This window comes from Bombina bombina, chromosome 7, assembly GCF_027579735.1.
Source record: "Bombina bombina isolate aBomBom1 chromosome 7, aBomBom1.pri, whole genome shotgun sequence".
Classification (NCBI taxonomy): Eukaryota; Metazoa; Chordata; class Amphibia; order Anura; family Bombinatoridae; genus Bombina; species Bombina bombina.
Window position 1 is genome coordinate 413,534,140 of NC_069505.1, and position 25,368 is coordinate 413,559,507.

A 25,368-nucleotide genomic window follows, 5' to 3' on the forward strand; every position below is an offset into this window, starting at 1 on the left:
AAAATGTTTCCAATAGATGCCACCACACGAGACTTATGGCAGACGGTCCCTAAGGTGGAGGGAGCAGTTTCTACTTTAGCTAAACTTACCACTATCCCGGTGGAGGATAGTTGTGCTTTTTCGGATCCAATGGATAAAAAATTAGGTTACCTTAAGAAAATGTTTGTTCAACAAGGTTTTATCTTACAGCCCCTTGCATGCATTGCGCCTGTCACTGCTGCTGCGGCATTCTGGTTTGAGTCTCTGGAAAAGGCCATTCGCACAGCTCCATTGGATGAGATTATGGCCAAGCTTAAAGCACTTAAGCTAGCTAATGCATTTGTTTCTGATGCCGTTGTACATTTAACCAAACTAACGGCTAAGAACTCCGGATTCGCCATCCAGGCACGCAGAGCACTATGGCTTAAATCCTGGTCAGCTGACGTGACTTCTAAATCTAAATTGCTTAATATTCCTTTCAAAGGGCAGACCTTATTCGGGCCCGGCTTGAAAGAAATTATTGCTGACATTACTGGGGGTAAGGGTCATACTCTTCCTCAGGACAGGGCCAAATCAAAGGCCAAACAGTCTAATTTTCGTACCTTTCGTAACTTCAAGGCAGAAGCAGCATCAACTTCCTCCACTCCAAAACAGGAAGGACCTGTTGCTCGTTACAGACAGGGCTGGAAAGCTAACCAGCCCTGGAACAAGGGCAAGCAGGCCAGAAAGCCTACTTCTGCCCCTAAGACAGCATGAAGTGAGGGCCCCCGATCCGGAAACGGATCTAGTGGGGGGCAGACTATCTCTCTTCGCCCAGGCTTGGGCAAGAGATGTCCAGGATCCCTGGGCGTTGGAGATCATATCTCAGGGATATCTTCTGGACTTCAAAGCTTCTCCTCCACAAGGGAGATTTCATCTTCCAAGGTTATCAGCAAACCAAATAAAGAAAGAGGCATTTCTACGCTGTGTGCAAGACCTCTTAGTAATGGGGTGATCCACCCAGTTCCGCGGACGGAACAAGGGCAAGGGTTTTACTCAAATCTGTTTGTGGTTCCCAAGAAAGACCAATCTTGGACCTAAAAATCTTAAACAAATTCCTAAGAGTTCCATCATTCCAAATGGAAACTATTCGAACCATCCTACCCATGATCCAAGAGGGTCAATACATGACCACAGTAGATTTAAAGGATGCCTACCTTCATATACCGATTCACAAAGATCATTATCGGTACCTAAGATTTGCCTTTCTAAACAGGCATTACCAGTTTGTAGCTCTTCCCTTCGGGTTAGCTACGGCCCCGAGAATTTTTACAAAGGTTCTGGGCTCACTCCTAGCGGTGCTAAGGCCGCAAGGCATAGCGGTGGCGCCGTACCTAGACGACATTCTGATACAAGCGTCAGGTTTTCAAATTGCCAAGTCTCATACAGAGATAATTCTGGCATTTCTGAGGTCGCATGGGTGGAAGGTGAACGTGGAAAAGAGTTCTCTATCACCTCTCACAAGAGTCTCCTTCCTAGGGACTCTAATAGATTCTGTAGAATTGAAAATTTACCTGACGGAGGCCAGGTTATCAAAACTCTTAAATGCTTGCCGTGTCCTTCAATCCATTCCATGCCCGTCAGTAGCTCAGTGCATGGAAGTAATTCGGCTTAATGGTAGCGGCAATGGACATAGTACCATTTGCGCGCCTGCATCTCAGACCCCTGCAATTATGCATGCTAAGTCAGTGGAATGGGGATTACTCAGATTTGTCCCCTCTACTAAATCTGGATCAAGAGACCAGAGATTCTCTTCTCTGGTGGCTTTCTCGGGTCCACCTGTCCAAGGGGATGACCTTTCGCAGGCCAGATTGGACAATTGTAACAACAGATGCCAGCCTTCTAGGTTGGGGCGCAGTCTGGAACTCCCTGAAGGCTCAGGGATTATGGACTCAGGAGGAGAAACTCCTCCCAATAAATATTCTGGAGTTGAGAGCAATATTCAATGCTCTTCTAGCTTGGCCTCAGTTAGCAACACTGAGGTTCATCAGATTTCAGTCGGACAACATCACGACTGTGGCTTACATCAACCATCAAGGGGGAACCAGGAGTTCCCTAGCGATGTTGGAAGTCTCAAAGATAATTCGCTGGGCAGAGTCTCACTCTTGCCACCTGTCAGCGATCTACATCCCAGGCGTGGAGAACTGGGAGGCGGATTTTCTAAGTCGCCAGACTTTTCATCCGGGGGAGTGGGAACTTCATCCGGAGGTCTTCGCTCAACTGATTCAAACCAGATCTGGATCTCATGGCGTCTCGCCAGAACGCCAAGCTTCCTTGTTTCGGATCCAGGTCCAGGGACCCGGGAGCGGCGCTGATAGATGCTCTGACAGCCCCTTGGGTCTTCAACATGGCTTATGTGTTTCCACCATTTCCGATGCTACCTCGACTGATTGCCAAGATCAAACAGGAGAGAGCATCGGTGATTCTGATAGCGCCTGCGTGGCCACGCAGGACCTGGTATGCAGACCTAGTGGACATGTCGTCCTGTCCACCATGGTCTCTACCTCTGAGGCAGGACCTTCTAATACAAGGTCCTTTCAAACATCCAAATCTAATTTCTCTGAGGCTGACTGCATGGAGATTGAACGCTTGATCCTATCAAAGCGTGGCTTCTCGGAGTCAGTTATTGATACCTTAATACAGGCACGGAAGCCTGTTACCAGGAAGATTTACCATAAGATATGGCGTAAATATTTATATTGGTGCGAATCCAAGGGTTACTCATGGAGTAAGGTTAGGATTCCTAGGATATTGTCCTTTCTACAAGAGGGTTTAGAGAAGGGCTTATCTGCTAGTTCGTTAAAGGGACAGATTTCTGCTCTGTCTATTCTCTTACACAAACGTCTGGCAGAAGTTCCAGACGTCCAGGTTTTTTGTCAGGCTTTGACTAGGATTAAGCTTGTGTTTAAGACTGTTGCTCCTCCATGGAGCTTAAACTTGGTTCTTAAAGTTCTTCAAGGGGTTCCGTTTGAACCCCTTCATTCCATTGATATTAAGCTTTTATCTTGGAAAGTTCTGTTTTTGATGGCTATTTCCTCGGCTCGAAGAGTCTCTGAGTTATCGGCCTTACATTGTGATTCTCCTTATCTGATTTTCCATTCAGACAAGGTAGTTCTGCGTACTAAACCTGGGTTTTTACCTAAGGTAGTTTCTAACAGGAATATCAATCGGGAGATTGTTGTTCCATCATTATGTCCTAATCCTTCTTCAAAGAAGGAACGACTTTTACATAATCTGGACGTAGTCCGTGCCCTGAAGTTCAATTTACAGGCAACTAAAGATTTTCGTCAAACTTCTTCCCTGTTTGTCGTGTACTCTGGTCAGAGGAGAGGTCAAAAAGCTTCGGCAACCTCTCTATCCTTCTGGCTTCGTAGCATAATACGTTTAGCCTATGAGACTGCTGGACAGCAGCCCCCTGAAAGAATTACAGCTCATTCCACTAGAGCTGTGGCTTCCACCTGGGCCTTTAAGAATGAGGCCTCTGTTGAACAGATTTGCAAGGCTGCAACTTGGTCTTCGCTTCACACTTTTTCAAAATTTTACAAATTTGACACTTTTGCTTCTTCGGAGGCTGTTTTTGGGAGAAAGGTTCTACAGGCAGTGGTTCCTTCCGTTTAAGTTCCTGCCTTGTCCCTCCCATCATCCGTGTACTTTGGCTTTGGTATTGGTATCCCATAAGCAGGGCCGCCATCAGGGGGTGACAGGGGTGACTCCTGTCAGGGGCCCAATGGGCTAGGGGGGCCCCATGAGGCAAGAACTAAAAAAAAAAAAAAAAATTTTTTTTTTTACATTTTGGCAGCCACCAGTGGGTACTACAGCAGAGTGCTAATTGAGCATGGGATATGTTATTACAAGGAGTAAAGTAATAGCATTTGAGAGGATTTCTGAGTGTGCACTAAACCACTATGCACAGTGTGAGACAGACTTGGCACTTTGTTTGTAGAGTGTGTGCCTGAGTCAGACGCCTGATCACTTTCATTTGCAGAGGAGGTAGGAATTACTTAGCAAATGTTTTTTTATTTCTTTGTGAAATTTAAGATTTTAACTTCAGTGTGCTAGTAGTTGTATGGTGGGGCCAGGGGTCCATAAAAACACATTTTTCTTAGCAGCAGTGTATTTATTTATGATTATTTGACAATGCTGTAGAAATTCTATATTTAAAGCCATGCAGAAATGTTTCCTCCTCAATACACAAATGATATTTATTACATTCCAGTTTACTGCCCCTTTATGCAAGGACTTTTCAGATACAAGTAGGCATTTTATCTAAGATTTTTACATCTGCATAACATGTTATACTCTCAGACTAAGATTGCTCAGTGTTGGAAATGAAACAGGTTAACTTAAAACTGTTCAGTTTACTCTACAGCTGACTTAATTTTGAAATGCATACCAACAAGCTTAAATCCTGCATTTAACCAGATCTAATGGTATGAGTACCACAGCTTATGGTTCCACCAAGACCATATAGAGTACATCATTTTCAAAATCCACAAGTACAGCTGACAGATGGGAACATTTGTACACTATATTTGAAGTGGTGCTCTTGGTTGGGGAAAATGGGGAAAATATCAAACCAACATATGTAAACATTTTAAAAGTACTTTTCTTCATCTAGCCATCTACCCAGATCATTAATGTACAATTTTGAATTCACAGAATTATTTTTGTTTCCACATTTACAAATATGATTCTTTAAAAAGTGATCGCTTAATTTCTGCATTTTTCTTTATCATGTATGTCACACACTGTTGATTTAGGGGATGCAAGGTGCATACATGTTTCCTCCTGTGAGTGTTTCTGTGGGTGTCTGTGTTTATGTCTTTGTGCTTTGGTTTGTGTCTCTATGAGTGTGTATGTATTTTTTTTCTGTTGGTATCTCTGTGAGGGTTAGTGTGTATGTCTTTGTGCATTTTCTGTGGATGTCTGTGAGGGTGTGTGCATATGTCTTTGAGCTTATTCTATGGGTGTCTCTGTGAGGGTGGGCGTGTATTTGTCTTTGTGTATTTTCTCTGGATGCCTCTGTGAGGATGGGTGTGTATATCTGTTTTCTGTGGCTGTCTCTGTGAGTGTGTGTGTGTGTGTGTATGTATGTATGTCTGTGTTTTCTGTAAATGTCTGTGAGGGTGTGTATTTTCTGTGGGTGTCTCTGTGAGGGTGTGTGTATGTCTTTGTGTGTTTTCTGTGGATGTCTCAGTGAGGGTGTGTATGTATGTCTTTCTGTGTTTTCTGAGGGTGTCTCTGTTGGTGTTTCCTTGGGTGTATGTGCAAGTTTGAGTTTGTGTGTGTGTGTGTCCATTGTCTGTTCCTTTTTAGGACATTTTGACCTTACTACTGATTATTCACATCGTTCTACAGACTTTGAGACTAATGAGACGTTTCCGGAAGTCACCAATCTACCATTTAACCTTTAAATTATTGTTTAGGCAGTTCAGGGCCCTTCCTTTCAGCCACTGCATGCTGTTGTCATCATTTAGTTGGCATCTTCCTTTACAAAAAGATAATCAGAACTCCATATTTTGTTTTCTAAATCTCCTTTTTTTTTACAAAACTGTAGTTTACCTCATTACTTGTCAAGTCAATGTAAACAAGTGCTAAGTGTCTGTTTGGGTGTCTGTGTCTGAGTTTCTTTGCGTGTCTGCTAGAGTGTCTATATGTGAATTCTTATGTGTGAGGGTGTGTGTGTTTTAGTGTATGTTACTACCTTTACAACATTTCCAAGTTTAAATAGACACTTAAGAATAAAGTGCATATACGTTTTAGTCACTTGGTCAAAAATTGCACATGTCAAAGGAGGGGGGGGGGGGGGGCCCTGATCAATGGTCAAGTCAGGGGCCCCAAAATTTCTAGTGGCGGCCCTGCCCATAAGTAATGGATGATCCGTGGACTGAATACACTTAACAAGAGAAAACATAATTTATGCTTACCTGATAAATTTATTTCTCTTGTAGTGTAGTCAGTCCACGGCCCGCCCTGTCTTTTTAAGGCAGATCTAAATTTTAATTAAAACTCCAGTCACCACTGCACCCTATGGTTTCTCCTTTCTTGTCTTGTTTTGGTCGAATGACTGGATATGACATCTGAGGGGAGGAGCTATATAGCAGCTCTGCTTGGGTGATCCTCTTGCAACTTCCTGTTGGGAAGGGAATATATCCCATAAGTAATGGATGATCCGTGGACTGAATACACTACAAGAGAAATAAATTTATCAGGTAAGCATAAATTATGTTTTTACCTCTGTAATTACCCTGTATCTAAGCCTCTGCAGACTGCCCCTTATCTCAGTTATATTAATATACTTTTTACCTCTGTGATTACCTTGTATCTAAGCCTCTGCAGATTGCTCCTTATCTCAGTTATATTAACCCCTTAATGACCACAGCACTTTTCCATTTTCTGTCCGTTTGGGACCAAGGCTATTTTTACATTTTTTAGGTGTTTGTGTTTAGCTGTAATTTTCCTCTTACTCATTTACTGTACCCACACATATTATATACCGTTTTTCTCGCCATTAAATGGACTTTCTAAAGATACCATTATTTTCATCATATCTTATAATTTACTATAAAAAAAAATATAAAATATGAGGAAAAAATGGAAAAAAACACACTTTTTCTAACTTTGACCCCCAAAATCTGTTACACATCTACAACCACCAAAAAACACCCATGCTAAATAGTTTCTAAATTTTGTCCTGATTTTAGAAATACCCAATGTTTACATGTTCTTTGCTTTTTTTGTAGAACACTGATATCTTTCAGGAATCTCTGAATAGCCATTGACATGTATATATTTTTTTTAGTAGACATCCCAAAGTATTGATCTAGGCCCATTTTGGTATATTTCATGCCACCATTTCACCGCCAAATGCAATCAAATACAAAAAATCGTTCATTTTTCACAATTTTTTTCACAAACTTTTGGTTTCTAACTTAAATTATTTACAAACAGCTTGTGCAATTATGGCATAAATGGTTGTAAATTCTTCTCTGAGATCCCCTTTGTTCAGAAATAGCAGACATATATGACTTTGGCGTTGCTTTTTGGTAATTAGAAGGCCGCTAAATGCCACTGCGCACCACACGTGTATTATGCCCAGCAGTGAAGGGGTTAATTAGGGAGCATGTAGGGAGCTTTTTGGGGTAGTTTTAGCTTTAGTGTAGTGTAGTAGACAACCCCAAGTATTGATCTAGGCCAATTTTGGTATATTTCATGCCACCATTTCACCGCCAAATGCGATCAAATTAAAAAAAAAAACGTTAATTTTTTTCTCAATTTTAGGTTTCTCACTGAAATTATTTACAAACAGCTTGTGCAATTATGGCACAAATGGTTGTAAATGCTTCTCTGGGATCCCCTTTGTTCAGAAATAGCAGACATATATGGCTTTGGCATTGCTTTTTGGTAATTAGAAGGCCTCTAAATGCCGCTGCGCATCACACGTGTATTATGGCTAGCAGTGAAGGGGTTAATTATGTAGCTTGTAGGGAGCTTGCAGGGTTAATTTTAGCTTTAGTGTAGAGCTCAACCTGAAACATCAGACCCCCTGATCCCTCCCAAACAGCTCTCTTCCCTTCCCCACCCCGCAATTGTCCCCGCCATCTTAAGTACTGGCAGAAACTTTGGCTCTTATTTAAAAATAAAAAAAAGCATATTTACATATGCTGATGTGTAGGATCCCCCCTTAGACCCCAACCTCACTGATCCCCCACCAAACAGCTCTCTAACCCTTCCCCTCTGCCTTAATGGGCGCCATCTTGGGTACTGGCAGCTGTCTGCCAGTACCCAGTTTTGTAAAAAAATGTGCCTTTTTTTTTTTTTTTAAATGCCCTTTTCTGTAGTGTAGCTTCCCCCCCCCACCAAGACCAACCCCCAACCCCTTCCAGGTCCCTTAGATTACATTTTTAATAGTTACATTTATTATTTTTTTTTAGCTTTTAACCTTTTTTTTTCTTCTGTAGTGTAGCGGTTCCCACCCGCTCCCGCCCCGTGCACGCGCCCGCCACCCCCCGTGCACGCGCGCGCCCCCGTAGATCCCGTCCCCGATCCCGCCCCCTCCACTTCACACAGAGCACCGATGGCCGCCCACCCGCCTCCCACGTAAGCTCCCACCCACCAATGATACCGGCCATCGATGTCCGGTGCAGAGAGGGCCACAGAGTGGCTCTCTCTGCATCGGATGGCCAAGGGGGTTTATTGCAGGATGCCTCCATATTGAGGCATCACTGCAATAACCGGAAAGCAGCTGGAAGCGAGCAGGATCGCTTCCAGCTGCTTTCCAGACCAAGGACGTACGCCACACGTCCTCGGTCATTAAAAAAAGTGTATTTTTTTTGAGGACGTGTGGCGTACGTCCTTGGTCGTTAAGGGGTTAATATACTTTTTACCTCTGTGATTACCTTGTATCTAAGCCTCTGCAGACTGCTCCTTATCTCAGTTATATTAATATACTTTTTACCTCTGTGATTACCTTGTATCTAAGCCTCTGCAGACTGCCCCCTTATTTCAGTTCTTTTGACAAACTTGCATTTTAGCCAATCAGTGCTGACTCATAACTTCATGGGAGTTGAAAAATTGTCAAATGCATTCAAATAAGAGGCGGCCTTTGGGGGCTTAAAAACAATGAGCATATAAGCCTACCTAGGTTTAGCTTTCAACTAAGAATAACAAGAGAAAAAAGCAAATTTTATTCTAAAAGTAAATTGGAAAGATGTTTTAAATGACATGCCCTATCTGAGTCATGAAAGTTTAATTTTGACTAGACTGTCCCTTTAAGAGCTGGTCACAATTAAAATAATTCATTTTAAAACAACTTGGAGTTCTATAAAATTGTTAGTTGCACACTCAATGAAGTGATATAATTGACTGAGTGCTTGAAGGACCACTATGCACATTATAATTGCATATTTAATAAAGATATTATAAAGAGACAATGCAAAAGCGCTTTGTTTGAATTTCAAATGAGTAGTAGATTTTTTGTCCTGACAAATGTCAGTTACATGTTTGCTCCTAATACATCATGTGACAGCCATCAGCCAATCACAAAAGGCATATATGTTTATCCTGTGAATCCTGCACATGCTCAGTAGGAGCTGGCCGCCTCAGGAAGTGTGTGTATAAAAAGCATTGTGCACATTTAGATAATGGAAGTGAATTGGAAAGTTGTTTAAATTTGTTTGCTCTATCTGAATAATGAAAGTTTAATTTTGACTCGACTGTCCATTTAAAGAGCCATATACATTGGGCGTATGCTGCAGGTACCACAGAGCAGAATTAATGAGGCACTAAATGTTACATTTAATCTCTACAGTGTTTAAATAAAGGCAATGAAATGAGGCTGGAGGACTGTAATAAAATATGAATTTCAGTTGTTCTAAGTATTGGGCATTGGTTTACAGACAGAGATAATATAAATTAGATTTGATCTTTGATGAAGCGCATGTACGCATGCGCGAAACGCGTCAGTTAGGAGCTTACCTTTTGTCCATTGAAGCCTGTATCCCAATAAACCTGTGGATATGCTAAGACTCAGCGTTCTTTCTTTCCTCATCTAATATAAATTAGCATGTGTGTACAAAAAGTGATACATTAAAGGGACACTGAAACCAAATTTTTTCTTTCAGAGCAGCAATTTTAAGTAACTTTCTAATTTACTCCTATTATCAATTTGTCTTCATTCTATTGCTATCTTTATTTGAAAAAAAATGCATCTAAGCTTTTTTTTTTTTTTTTTGGTTCAGACCTCTGGAAAGAACTTTTTTATTGGTGGATGAATTTATCCACCAATCAACAAGAACAACCCAGGTTGTTCACCAAAAATGGGCCGGCATCTAAACTTACATTCTTGCATTTCAAATAAAGATACCAAAAGAAAGAAGAAAATGTGATAATAGGAGTAAATTAGAAAGTTGCTTAAAATTGCATGCTCTATCTGAATCACGAAAGAAAAAAATTGGGTTCAGTGTTCCTTTTAAGGAAATCTAATTTCCCTGCAAGCTCAACCCATTTTAATGGGTTGTGGTTTCAAAGAACAAATGCAGCTATTTCAAATACAAAAATAAACCTAAATAACAAATTTCTCATACATTTTATACTCTGCAGCTGGTATATCAAGTCATTGGAAACACATTAAGGGAAAAACTATTTTAAAGTCCACTGTCCCTTTAATTGGGGGACAAGGACATTGCGGCACGCTATTGAATAGTGTAAAAGTGTCATTGCTTTGCTTTCGTCTGATTCCGAATACTCCTATCTAGTGCAACATACTAATGACCAAACTGTACGTGCATATTAGCCAGTCATCATCAATATATAATAAGTTTGCCATAATGTTTTAAAGGGATATAAAACAAAAATGTTATTTTGTGATTCAGACAGAACAAACCATTTTAAAACGTTTCCAATTTACTTCTATTATCAAATTTGCTTAGTTCCCATGGTATTCTTTGTTGAAGAGATACCTAGGTAGCTGTCTGGAGCAGACATGTTTCTTTAGCGTTACTTTTGCTGTCTTTTGCTTCCATGAAGATATGTGACAGATTGTGTAGTAATCATTTTACTTATTTTAGTTGTCTTGTTAATTCCCACAACAGCTCTTCTTATGCATTAGAATAACTTAGAAAACAAAGCCAAAAAAAAAAAAGTCTGAGCCGCTATGCAGTGCTATCCGATGTAAATTAAGATTTATTCAAAATTTGAAAATTGTACATTATCTCCTTTTGCCACTAGAGAGCGCCATCAAATCATTTTGTTCTTTTCTAATTTTCTAACAATTTTACCTAATTGGGGTCGTTCACAAAAACTCACCTCGTTTTCAACAGAAAAACATCATTATTGTCTATGGGGATTTTTGTAGCTAATGAATTTAAATAAAAAAGGTCAAATTTAAAGAGACACTAAACACCTTGTAGTTAAAAAAGATTTGTCTGCAAATCATTAGCGCTGCGGAATCTGTTGACGCTCTACAAATAACCGATAATAAAAATCATGCTATAAATTAATTTATTGTTTTTTTAAATTCATATTATATATATATATATATATATATATATATATATATATATAATTTTTTTTTTACTTATTCTATAGAGAAATATTTTTTAGTTGAAAGTGAATTAAAAGTTAAAAACAGGAAATGCTTTAAAGGGGACACTGAACCCAAGTTTTTTCTTTCATGATTCAGATAGAGCAGCAATTTTAAGCAACTTTCTAATTTACTCCTATTATAAAAAATTTTCGCTCTCTTGCTATCTTTAATTGTAAAGCAGGAATCTAAGCTTAGAAGCCGGCCCATTTTTGGTTCAGAACCTGGATAGCGCTTGCTGATTGGTGGGTAAATGTAGCGCTACCCAGGGGGCTGAACCAAAAATGGGCCGGCTCCTAAGCTTAGACTCCTGGTATTTCAAATAAAGATAGCAAGAGAATAAAGAAAAATTGATAGTAGGAGTAAATTAAAAAGTTGCGTAAAATCGCAGCTTTATCTGAATCATGAAAGAAAAATTTGGGTTTAGTGTCCCTTTAATGTAATTTTATTACTGCACTGTAGTTTGCATTGAACTGTGTGTTGAATGCTTGCAAAGCAGTTAAACACATAGTTAAATTGAGCTCCAGAGCAGCAATGCACTACTGAGAGCTAGCTGAACACAGCTGGTGAGCCGATAACAAAAGGCATATGTGTGTATTTGCCAATCAGCAGCTAGCTCCCAGTAAAGCATAGCTGAGCCTACCTTAGTATGCTCCTTAACAAAGGCTGGCTACCAACAAGTAGATCTGATAATAATGATTGTCTGAATAATAAAAGTTGAATTCCTGATTTTATATCCTTTTTAATGTTCCTTTTACCAGGACTTACAATTGTTTTTTTGTTGTTGTTGTACCTAATTGAGGGCATTTTAAAATGTATTACAGCTTTATGTTGTTTATTGAAGAATTAATGCTAAACAAATATTTTTTGTTCCTCTGCTCATTAGGCTTTTAAATGTCAACCAATAGAAATAGCCAGTGAGCTACTGTGCTACTGTGCACAAACATACACTTCCTGTTAGTTTCTAAATAGTTTACTGTAACTTTTTGTCATTAAAAACAACTATTGTTTAAACATATTTATTGCTTTTACCTCTTCACCAGAGTCTTGTTTCAGACCAACAGATGAGAGATAACACACCCCTACACACCCCTACACAAACCATTGTTTAAACAGTTGAATGAGAGTTGTTGCGGCAGATGGGATTCATAGATGCATTGGGGACAGGTATCTGAGCACATTACACCTACGGTGACAACCTGTTCCCGAGGGGAAGGGTGCGGCAAGGAAAGTGACATGGCAGGAACAAAAAATAAAAAAATGAGACAACAGAGAATTAGACAGAATGTACAAATGTAAAAAAGGGAGATGTACAGATACCACGAAAGAACTGAGAGGTGACAAATGACGTTAGACATAAATATCTAATGAAATCCAGGAAGCATTAGAGATGCAGAAGACTAAATACAATTAAATAAATCAACACAAACCTCAGCTGTGGGATATACACATAGGTGAGAGAGCACCCAGGACGGGCAGAAGACTATAGAATGAATGGCATGCAGTGGGCACAGCTTGGGGTGACCCCGGCTAACAGGATTGACAGCGATACTGGGCAGTGGGTCCGTTTAAATGTGGGGGGCTCCGTCTTCCTCACCACGAAGCAGACCCTGTGCCGGGAGCCAAACTCCTTCCTCTGGAGGCTTTGTCAGGATTCCCAGCTGCTGTCCGAGAGGGTGAGTCATGCGCCAACACAAAACTCGTGCTTCTTTCGTTCATTTCACGGGACTAGATTCACTAAGATTCAAACAATCAGAAAAATAATGGGAGATAACATTCCAAGCCTTAGGGTCTGATATTCAAAACCTTTCCGGCTCAGGTGGTACCGCAAAGCCCTTAAATAAAATTTAGAAACATAAATTTTATCTTGAGAAATGTTTGTTGCTATGTAGTGATCTTTATGTGAAACAGACTCCTACATTACAATACAAGGGATAAAAATCCCAAAGAGTTTGTGTGATTTCTCTTTGTGCTGGAGAGGTTTTAAATATTAGGCCCTGAGTGAGCCAGCTTGATAAGATATCAAGGGAACTGGAGAGTTTCTTACTGGGGAGGTCTTTAAAATAAACTTTAGTGAATCTATGCTCCTAATGGAACCACCTATCTCAGTATTGTTCTCTTATAACTGAGTTTTTTTCCCTTGTACCTTTATTTAGTGTGCAGGACGTGCACATCTTGTGCCTGGGGGAAATCTCATTATAAACTGCCTATAAACAGATACGTTTTCCAAGTAACAGCCCAGGGTGTGTTTACTATTAGCTTGGTTAAAGGGACAGTCTACACAAAAATTGTTATTGTTTAAAAAGATAGACAACGCCTTTACTACCCATTCACCAGCTTGCACAACCAACATTGTTATATTAATATATTTCATAACATTTATACCTCTAAAGTTCTGCCTGTTTCTAAGCCACTAAAGACAGCCTCTTAATCACATGCTTTTTTTATTTGCTTTTCACAATAGGAGCCTGCTAGTTCATGTGGGCCATAAAGATAACATTTTGCTCACGCCCAGGGAGTTATTTAAAGGGACAGTCAAGTATAAATTAAACTTTCATTATTCAGATAGGACTTTTAATTTTAATTGACTTTCCAATTTACTTTTATCATCAAATTTGCTTTTTTCTCTTGGTATTCTTAGTTGAAACTAAACATAGGTAGGCTCATATGCTAATCTCTAAGCTTTTGAGGGCTGCCTCTTGTCACAGGCTTTTAAAATCTCTTTTCAACACAAAGAGACAGAAAGTACACGTGGGCTATATAGATAACACTGTGTTCAGGCACAGAAAGTTATTTAAGATCTAGCACAATACAATGCTAAATTTAAGACAATAGATAATAAACAGTCACAGTCATGTGATCAGGGGCCTGGAAGAAGGTTCCTAGCTTCAAGGTAATCACAAAGGTAAAAAGTACATTAATATAACTGTTGGTTATGTAAAACTGGGGAATGGGTAATAAAGGGATTATCTATCTTTTAAAACAATAACAATTCTATGGTTGACTGTCCCTTTAAGAGTCAGTACAACAAAGTACTAATTGGCTAAGATGCAAGTCAATAGATAATACATACATATTCATGCGATCAGGGGGCTGTCAGAAGGTTCTTAGATACAAGGTAATCACAGAGGTAAAAAGTATATTAATATAACAGTGTTGGTTACGCAAAACAGGGAAATGGGTAATAGAGGGATTATCTGTCTTTTAAAACAATAAAAATGATATTGTAGACTGTCCCTTTAAAGGGACGGTAAAGTCAAAATGAAGCTTTCAGGATTCAGAGCATACAGATTTACCAAACTTCCAAATTTTACTTTTATTATCAAATTTACTTAATTTCTTTGGAATCTTTTGTTGAAAACAGGTAGGTGTGTTGCTGTTGGTTTTCGCGCCGTTTTTGTTTGGCGCAATTTAAAAAAACAAAACAAAAAAAAGTTGTTTAATTGCGGTCACGTGACCGCTCCTCTGCACTTCCGGTTTTTGGCTTCTCTGTTCAGATTGGAGTTTGTAGCGGCGAGTATGGAGGCTACATTTTCTTCTATCTACAGCGGCAAGTGGATTTGGGCTGTTCCGGTAACAAGGAGGTGTTTTTTTGCTACCGGGTTTGTCCGGTTTTCTGTACTAGTGGGATAGCAACTTCTAGAGGGGTAAGACCTCAGCAGAGCTGAGGGTTTTAAGTGCTTATTTATGTTTTGTTGCTTCATATAAATAAACGTAATTTGGCATTTAAATGTTTTTGTTAATTGTGAACTGATACCCAATTATGGACACTAATGCTGAAGTTGATTCATTTGAAAAATGCTTATTGTGTTTGGAGGCTAAGATAATTCCTCTTGTACAGTTTTTCTCTTCATGTTTAAATAAAAGTTTAAAGCTTAATGATAAGATGTCTCTTGCTGAGCCTCCTGTCTCTCAGGATAGTGTTATCCTAGCTACGCCTCAGCTTTCCCCTCAAGCTTCACATGCAGTGCCCTGCGGTTCTTCTCAACCTTCTGGGGGTGTTTTTTTTACCTGGGGATTTCACTGCGCTTTATCAGCTTTTCTAAAGGTTTCTGGTAAACGAAAGAGGAAATCTAAACATATTGATGTTAGTAAGGCTGACTCCACTAAAGCTGCGTTAGTCAGTTTGTCTCAATTATCTGATGAGGATAATTCTTCAGTGGCTTCTGATAGTGTAGTGACAAATTCTGCAGATTCAGAGGAGATTAATTTTAGATTTAAGTTAGAACACCTTCTTTGGAAGAATCCGAACCTGTTGCGGAGAATCCAAAGAGGTCTAATAAGCTTAATAAGGTATATGATGTACCCTCATCTGTGGAAGTATTTTCAGTTCCAGATCGTATGGCAGATATTATAACTCAGGAATGGGATAAACCAGGGATTCCTTTTTTCCCGACCCCCGTTTTTAAAAGGATGTTTCCTGTTGCTCTCTATTCGTGACTCGTGGGCACAATGTCCAAGGTAGAGGGAGTTATCTCTACTCTGGCTAAGAGAACTACTATTCCTATTGAAGATAATTGTTCTTTCAAGGATCCCATGGGTAAGAAGCTTGAGGCTTTTTGAAGAAGATGTACATTCATCAGGGATTACAGTGGCAACCTGTTGCTAGTATTGTTACAGTTGCGGGGGCAGCATCTTATTGGTGCGATGATTTATCTAATCTTATCCTAGAAGAGACTTCTATAAAGGAGATCCAAGCCAGGATTAAGGCTCTCAAGGTAGCCAATACATTTATTCGTGATGCCAACATGCAAGTTCTTAGGTTGGGTGCTAAGATGTCTGATTTTACAGTTTTAGCTTGCTGAGCTCTCTGGTTAAAATCTTGGTCTGCAGATGTTACATTCAAATCCAAGCTTTTATCTCTGCCTTAAAAGGGTAAAACCTTGTTTGGACCAGGTCTGGACGAAATTATTTCTGACATTTCAGGTTGAAAGGGTTCTTTCCTACCTCAGGATAAAAAGAATAACCCTAAGGGTCGCCAAAATTCTAATTTTCGTTCCTTTCGTAACTTTAAGGGTCAGAAGTCTTCCTCTTCCAAGTTGGATCAATCCAAATCTTCTTGGAGGTCCGGCCAGCCTTGGAATAGGGGGAAGCAAGCTAAGAAGCCTTCCATTGATTCTAAATCAACATGAAGGGGCCGACTCCCAGTCCTGTAGTGGATCAAGTGGGGGGTAGGCTTTCCTTTTTTAGCAGGCTTGGATACGTGGTGTTCCAGATCCTTGCACCATAGATATAGTATCCCACAGTTACAGAATAGGATTCAAATCTTGTCCTCCAGTGGCAGGTTCCACCTGTCAAGGTTATCTGTGAATCAGATAAAGAGAGAGGCCTTTTTAAACTGTGTAAAGGATCTATCATCCCTGGGAGTGATTGTTCCAGTTCCTCTAGAGGAACTGGGTCTAAGATTATATTCAAATCTGTTTGTAGTTCCCAAGAAGGAGGGCACTGTTCGTCCCATTCTGGACTTAAAGTGTCTCAATCAATTCCTCAGGGTTCCGACCTTAAAGATGGAGACCATCCGTTGTATTCTTCCTTTTGTCCAAAAGGGTCAGTTTATGATGACCACAGATCTGAAGGATGCGTATCTTCATGTTCCTATTCACAGGGATCATTACCACTATGTAAAGTTTGGCTTCCTGAACAAACATTTCCAGTTTGTTGCTCTTCCTTTTGGCCTTGCTCTAGCTCCCTGTTTTACCAAGGTTCTGGGGGCTCTTCTGGCAGTGGTGAGGTCCCAGGGTATTGCTGTGGTGCCTTATCTAGACGACATTCTAGTTCAAGCTCCATCTTTTCATCTAGCAAGATGATGTTGTCCATTCTACGTTACCATGGGTGGAAATTGAATCTGGGAAATAGTTCCCTTGTTCCAGATTCAAGGGTTTGTTTCTTGGGAACAATCATAGATTTCCTGTCCATGAAGATTTTTCTGACGGATGTCAGAAAATCCAAGCTTCCTGTTTCTTGCCTGTCTCTCCAGTCTGCTATTCGTCCATCTGTGGTTTAATGCATGGAGGTGATTGGACTGATGGTTGCCTCCATGGACATTATTCCTATTGCTCGTTTCCATCTGAGACCTCTGCAGCTATGCATGCTCAGTTAATGGAACGGGGACCACTGATATCTCGCAGAAGATAAATTTGGATTCCCCAACAAGAGTCTCACTCTCATGGTGGGTTTCACAGGACCATCTGTCTCCGGCACATGCTTCCTGAGTGATTGTGACCATGGGCGCTAGCCTGTTAGGCTGGGGAGCAGTTTGGGGTTTTGTAAAGACACAGGGTCTGGGTCTGTGGACTCCTGAGGAGTCTCTCTTTCAATAAACATCTTGGAGTTAAGAACAATTTTCTATGCTTTAATAGCTTGGCCTCAACTAGCTTTGGTCCGATTTATCAGATTTCAGTCGGACAACATCTCCTCGGTGGCCTACATCAATCACCAGGGAGGAACTCGGAGTCTCACGATTGCCATCTCTCTGCCATCCACTTACCAGGGGTAGACAACTGGGAGGTGGATTTTCTAAGCAGGCAGGCTTTTCATCCCGGAGAGTGGGCTTTCCACCCAGAGGTTTTCACAATGATAACTCTCAGGTGGGGGGTCCGGAGTTGGATCTGATGGCGTCTCATCAAAATGCCAAGCTTCCAAAGTACGGTTCAAGGTCAAGAGATCCTTTAGCCGTTCTGGTAGTTGCTCTAGTGGTTCCTTGGAGCCTCAACCTAGCATACCTGTTTCCTCCGTTTTTGTTGCTTCCATGAGTAATTGCTCGCATCAAACAGGAAAGAGTTTCTGTGAGTCTAATAGCTCCTGCATGGCCTCGCAGGATCTGGTTTGCAGATCTGCTCACAATGGCATTTTTTCTGCCGTGTAGGTTACCTTTCAGGAAGGACCTTCTACTTCAGGGTCCCTTTCTTCATCCAAATCTGGTTTCTCTGAAGCTGACTGCTTGGAGATTGAACGTCTAAGTTTGGCTAGACGTGACTTCTCTGAGAAAGGCTTCTTAGATTCTTGCACCTGGGCCCAATGGTTTCTAGTTACGCCTCTGTGGGTGAGTGCTAGCGACAGCTCTGAGCCGTCGTCAGCACCTGACTGGGACAATTTGCGATGGCTCAGAGTCGTCGTCAGCACCTGACTGGGACAATTTGCGACAGCTCAGAGCCGTCGTCAGCACCTGACTGGGACAATTTGCGACAGCTCAGAGTCGTCGTTAGCACTCAAAAAGTTAAATTCAGATGACAGTTGTTGTTTTTTTTTGTACAAACCTCAGGCACCTCTATATCCTTGTGTTACTTCTTTTTCTGTTCCCTTCGGCTGAATGACTGGGAGTTATGGGTAAGGGAAGTGATAGTTAACAGCTTTCCTGAGGTGCTCTTTGCCGCCTCCTGCTGGCCAGGAGTGATATTCCCACTAGTAATTAGAATGTTTTGTGGACTCTCTATGCCCAGAAATAAATACATTTATCAGGTAAGCATACATTTTGTTTTTCTTATTTGTCATTTTTGCATTACCCTAGAAAACACCCTCAAAAAGGTTAAAAACATAGGTGAGGTCCCACTCAGGAGCTGCAAGCTGTGCAAATACTAAGCAGAACAGGGCTGCCAATTGATTGGTTTTACTACTGCTGCTACTAATTGGTTAACAAGACATGTTCTGCTTGAGAGCTGCAACGCTTGCAGCTCCTAGGGGTTGCTTTACTTATGTGTTTTATGTAAATTAAATGTTGAACTCAATAGAATTCTGTCTTCTTTCAACCTAAACTACAATGTTACTATGTCACTTTCCGGAGGTTAAGCACATTGTCATCTATGGTAAGTAACGGAACAATGCCTGGCTCTAACCATTTAATACATGTGATTTTTGTTGTGCTGCTCAGTCCCCCTCTGCCCTCCTGTGGCCCCTCCCCTGTGCTGCCTGTGACCCCTTCCCTGCGCTGCCTGTGACCCCTTCCTTGTGCTGCCTGTTTCTTGCTCTATTGCTCACTTTCTCTCACTATTTCATCCTTTTAGGACGAGACAGGAGCATTCCTCATTGACAGGGATCCAACATACTTTGGTCCAATCTTATGCTATCTACGTCATGGAAAACTCATTCTAGACAAAAATGTGTCCATAGAAGGTAACTCTGACCATCCCCTCTCCCCTCACTCCATAACTTCTCATAACTACCCCATAACTTCTCATAACTACCCCTTACCTTCTCAAAACTACCCCTTACCTTCTCATAACTACCCCATAGCTTCTCATAACTACCCCTTAGCTTCTCATAACTACCCGATACCTTCTCATAACTACCCGATACCTTCTAATAACTACCCCATACCTTCTCATAACTACCACATACCTTCTCATAACTACCCCATAGCTTCTCATAACTACCACATACCTTCTCATAACTACCCCATACCTTCTCATAACTACCCCATACCTTCTCATAACTACCACATACCTTCTCATAACTACCCCATACCTTCTCATAACTACCACATACCTTCTCATAACTACCCCATAGCTTCTCATAACTACCCCATAGCTTCTCATAACTACCCGATACCTTCTCATAACTACCCCTTGCCTTCTCATAGCTACCCCATACCTTCTCATAACTACCCCATACCTTCTCATAACTACCCCTTGCTTTCTCATAGCTACCCCTTGCTTTCTCATAGCTACCCCTTGCCTTCTCATAGCTACCCCATACCTTCTCATAACTACCCCATACCTTCTCATAACTACCCCTTGCTTTCTCATAGCTACCCCTTGCTTTCTCATAGCTACCCCATACCTTCTCATAACTACCCTATACCTTCCCATATTACTCCATACCTTCACCTTTTTTGCTGCTGTGTGCCAAGTGCTGAAATGGAATAATAAAAGCTAAGTTTGTTCAACAATTTTCCTATCATTTTTGGTGCTGTGGAAATCAGTTGTCTACATATTACAGAGAGGTGTGTGCAGTGGCCCTCTACCACAAGCATCAGGTGTGTGCTGTCTGTCACTTGGGAACTGTTTCACATATTAGCCCATACCTTCTCATAACTACCCCATGCCTTCCCATTTCACCCTAAACCTTCCCATATCACCCCATACCTTCTCAATAACTACCCCATACCTTCCCATAACTACCCCATACCTTCCTTCTCATAACTACCCCATACCTTTTCATAACTACCCCATACCTTTCTATATTACCACATATCTTCCCATATTACTCCATAACTTCCCATATTAGCCCATACCTTCTCATAACTACCCCATACCTTCTCATAACTACCTCATGCCTTCCCATATCACCCTATACCTTCCCATATTACCCCATACCTTCTCATTACTACCCCATACCTTCCCATATTACCCCATACCTTCCCATAACTACCTCATACCTTCTCATAACTATTCCATACCTTCTCCTATATATATATATATATATATATATATATATATATATAACACACGAACACATAACTTTGCTAGTTGAAGACTTGGCATCTGTTTCTCAAACTAGACATGTATTTGTGCTCTTGCTCAGTTGTGCACCCCATTTTCCACATGGTGTAGCCTTCATTTCTCAGAACAAGAATAGACTAATGAGTTTCAGAATTAAGTTATTTGTTTCTGGCCATCTTGAGTCTGTAATCAAACCCACTATTGCTGATGTTCCAGATACTCAACTAGTCTAATGAAGGCCAGTTGTATTGCTTCTTTAATCAGCACAATAGTTTTCAGCTGTTCTTACATAGTTGCAAAAGGTTTTTCTAATGATCAATTGGCCTTTTTAATGATAAAATTATATTAGCAAACACAACGTGCCATTGGAACACAGGACAGATGGTTGGTGATAATGGGCCTCAATATGCCTATGTAGATATTCTATTAAAAATTAGCTGTTTCAGCTCCAATAGTCATTTACAACATTAACAATGTCTACACTGTATTTCTGATCAATTAGATGCTATTTTGACCCCTTGAGTGCTAATGACGGCTCTGAGCCGTCGCAGAGTTTCCCACTCTGGTGCTAATGATGGCTCAGAGCCGTGGCTAGCACTCTCCCACCTTGAGGGATATCTGGGGGCTCCTACCCCAGCGATCTGGCCTGCATTGTGACAGGCATTGTCGGGGCTTCACGTTATGCTCAGTGACGTCACGTGCAATGACGTGATGACGTCACCACACAACTTTATTTATACAATGTTAAGTATAGGAGCAGGGGGCATGCTGCTTAGAAGCCTGTATCTCAGGCATCTAAGCAGCTACAGATTGGGGATCAAAATAAAAAAAAAAAAAAAAAAAAAGCTTAGCACCCAGGTAGTACTCAAAGGGTTAATAGACAAAAAAATGGTGTATATCTGTTAGCTAAAATAATGTATACGTCCCTTTTTAGGGGACATGGAAGTCTGAATGAAAAATGTTATGATTCAGATACAGCAGACAACTTTAAAATCTTTCAGTCTACTTCTATCCATAGTTCCCTCTTGGTCTCCCATAAGAGCATACTGAGGAGTATGCACGTGTGAGCATTATATGGCAACAGTTCTTCTTGAACCAATATTTTTAACAATATCTTTCTCTTTTCTATTCTAAATGTCTTTTCTGTGTCTAAAATCCTCTCCTATCACTACTGTCTCCCCTTCCCCTCCTTCTTTCTCTCTCAGGAGTTTTGGAAGAGGCAGAGTTTTATAACATTACTTCATTGGTCAAGATAATTCAGGACAAGATGGAAGGGGAAGATGGTGCAAACGTAAGTACCCAAAACCTGCTAATGCCCCATCTTACTCCTTCCCATCGTTTGTGTGATGCCCAAACGTACCCACCTCACCCTGACGGTCCCCATGAGCTTAGCTTGTTTGCATAGTATCTCTTTCTATTCTGCTCCCTCTGTCTTTGGTGTGTGCTATTACTGCATCTTTCTGCTATTACCCTCATGTCTGCATCCCCCAACCTCTCTTGGTTTATTTCCTACGCGTTCTACTTCTGGTTATCTGATTTCCCTATCTCCTTCCTTATATTTCCCTCCTGTCACTCCTCAAGAAGCTGCATTCCCTTTAATGGGACTTTAAACATCAAACGCTAGATAGAATGATGTATTCAAAGTAAATATTAGCCCGAGGACAATATGCACATTTTGTTTTTATAAATTATGCTTGTTTAAATATTGAAAAAAATAAGTGTAAAGATTTAATCTCCATATGTATGCTGCAAGATTTCCCTCGGTTTAAAAGAACGCTATATTATCTCTTCTGCTGAGCACCATTAGGGACAGTTATAAATAAGTTAGTGGAGGAACAGTCTCACAGTGTTTAAAGGGACAGTTTACAGCTATTTTTATATAACTGCATATAATAGACACTACTATAAAGAAGAATATGGACAGATGCTGATCTAAAAATACAGTATAAAACCTTTTAAAAACTTACTTAGAAGCTCCCTCTTTAGCACTATGGGTGAGGTTAGGCTGGGACACCCAGTGAAAGGGTCTGAGGTAGCAGGAAGAGCAGACCCCCCCCCTTCCCTGCATATTTAAAGACCCATTACACAAACCATAGCAGCAAGAATCTGTAGACCTGGGTCTACATCTGATACTTTGGGGCTTGGTTAGGAGTCTGAAAATCAGCACAATGTTATTTAAAATAAGCAAAACTATACAATATTTCAAACCCCCCCGATGGGTTTTATAAATAAATCATCTACAAAACATTTATGCAAAGAAAAATCTAGTGTATAATGTCCCTTTAATGTCCCTTAAACTTATAGCACTGGACATTAAAAATAAGCACTAGCTTGCAAATTCAATGCAGCTGACAACTTACAGGTTTGGGGTGTTACTGTATTGAAGGGGACACTGCATAGATCAGCCATTGCTTACCCCATGCCTTCTCTAATATCAAATTGATCTGTTCCTGATTACCCTCATATTTACTGGTGTCTGATCTCCCCTCCATGTTCAGTGGTGATACTAGGAGCTTATTTTTTTACCACAACACAACACACAGGGGCCCCAATAAAATGGAATTTTCCAGACAGCTGTAGTTGTAAAATATCTAGTGACCTGCCCTGACCTTTGAGTGACTTCCTACTGCTTAGTCCTGCCCCCTCGGGTCTTACCCCGCCCACATGTAGCATGTTACTAAAAAAAGCAGCAACCTGGATACTGCAAACTCTACACTGTGTGCAGAATTATTAGGCAAATTAGTATTTTGACCACATCATCCTCTTTATGCATGTTGTCTTACTCCAAGCTGTATAGGCTTGAAAGCCTACTACCAATTAAGCATATTAGGTGATGTGCATCTCTGTAATGAGAAGGGGTGTGGTCTAATGACATCAACACCCTATATCAGGTGTGCATAATTATTAGGCAACTTCCTTTCCTTTGGCAAAATGGGTCAAAATAAGGACTTGACAGGCTCAGAAAAGTAAAAAATAGTGAGATATCTTGCAGAGGGATGCAGCACTCTTAAAATTGCAAAGCTTCTGAAGCGTGATCATCGAACAATCAAGCGTTTCATTCAAAATAGTCAACAGGGTCGCAAGAAGCGTGTGGAAAAACCAAGGCGCAAAATAACTGCCCATGAACTGAGAAAAGTCAAGCGTGCAGCTGCCAAGATGCCACTTGCCACCAGTTTGGCCATATTTCAGAGCTGCAACATCACTGGAGTGCCCAAAGGCACAAGGTGTGCAATACTCAGAGACATGGCCAAGGTAAGAAAGGCTGAAAGACGACCACCACTGAACAAGACACACAAGCTGAAACGTCAAGACTGGGCCAAGAAATATCTCAAGACTGATTTTTCTAAGGTTTTATGGACTGATGAAATGAGAGTGAGTCTTGATGGGCCAGATGGATGGGCCCGTGGCTGGATTGGTAAAGGGCAGAGAGCTCCAGTCCGACTCAGACGCCAGCCAGGTGGAGGTGGAGTACTGGTTTGGGCTGGTATCATCAAAGATGAACTTGTGGGGCCTTTTCGGGTTGAGGATGGAGTCAAGCTCAACTCCCAGTCCTACTGCCAGTTTCTGGAAGACACCTTCTTCAAGCAGTGGTACAGGAAGAAGTCTGAATCCTTCAAGAAAAACATGATTTTCATGCAGGACAATGCTCCATCACACGCGTCCAAGTACTCCACAGCATGGCTGGCAAGAAAGGGTATAAAAGAAGAAAATCTAATGACATGGCCTCCTTGTTCACCTGATCTGAACCCCATTGAGAACCTGTGGTCCATCATCAAATGTGAGATTTACAAGGAGGGAAAACAGTACACCTCTCTGAACAGTGTCTGGGAGGCTGTGGTTGCTGCTGCACGCAATATTGATGGTGAACAGATCAAAACACTGACAGAATCCATGGATGGCAGGCTTTTGAGTGTCCTTGCAAAGAAAGGTGGCTATATTGGTCACTGATTTGTTTTTGTTTTGTTTTTGAATGTCAGAAATGTATATTTGTGAATGTTGAGATGTTATATTGGTTTCACTGGTAAAAATAAATAATTGAAATGGGTATATATTTGTTTTTTGTTAAGTTGCCTAATAATTATGCACAGTAATAGTCACCTGCACACACAGATATCCCCCTAAAATAGCTATAACTAAAAACAAACTAAAAACTACTTCCAAAACTATTCAGCTTTGATATTAATGAGTTTTTTGGGTTCATTGAGAACATGGTTGTTGTTCAATAATAAAATTAATCCTCAAAAATACAACTTGCCTAATAATTCTGCACTCCCTGTAATGTCCACTCCATGAAGTTGCTGTTTAAAATCTTGAATCTGCTGAATAATTTTGTTATTGCTGTTGCAGTTCTCAAATGTCCTTTTTGAGTTAGTGGGATTTTGTTACACTTTATTAGGCTTAGATTTAGGGATATTGTTAACCTGTTAGAAGCAGAGCAATGTGGATCTCTCTATTGGCATCCAAAGGGTTAACAAGACTTTACACCACTTTCATACTTTTGACTTGGATGGCAATGTCAGCCAACTCACTGTTTCATCAGGGATGTTTGCTTGGGAGGCTGGAAGCAGAGTTGGTAAAGCCCAGGGATGGAGCAAAGCACTTTGGGGACAAGGCAGGATAGGTTATGGATGGGCCAGTGCATAGAGTGAATGAGTTTCAAGAGGTCTGTGGTCCATACATTTCTAGTCAGGTTTAGTTGGCTCCTAAATGGAGAAGGGTGAGCTGCAGGAAAGATAGCAAAACAATGCTCTCAATCTAGGACTGGGAGCTCTGAATACCTGACCTGCAGCTACAAACAACAAAGGGGATGGAAAACACAAATATAAATAT

At 40.7% G+C, this 25,368-nt stretch overlaps 1 protein-coding gene across 4 annotated transcripts in view; it reads left to right on the forward strand.

Annotated features, from left to right (window-relative positions):
* The first annotated feature begins 12,186 nt into the window (after positions 1-12,186).
* Positions 12,187-25,368, forward strand: part of KCTD17 (potassium channel tetramerization domain containing 17) — a 36,310-nt gene continuing 23,128 nt past the window's right edge. Inside the window, exons 1-3 of one of the 4 annotated variants that reach the window (XM_053721220.1) lie at positions 12,187-12,777; positions 19,102-19,210; positions 21,744-21,829. In XM_053721220.1, the coding sequence (XP_053577195.1) occupies positions 12,592-12,777; positions 19,102-19,210; positions 21,744-21,829 (381 nt within the window). In that variant the 5' untranslated portion in view covers positions 12,187-12,591. The remainder of the gene's footprint in view (positions 12,778-19,101; positions 19,211-21,743; positions 21,830-25,368) is intronic. The other 3 variants (XM_053721221.1, XM_053721222.1, XM_053721219.1) reach the window with 3 other exon arrangements.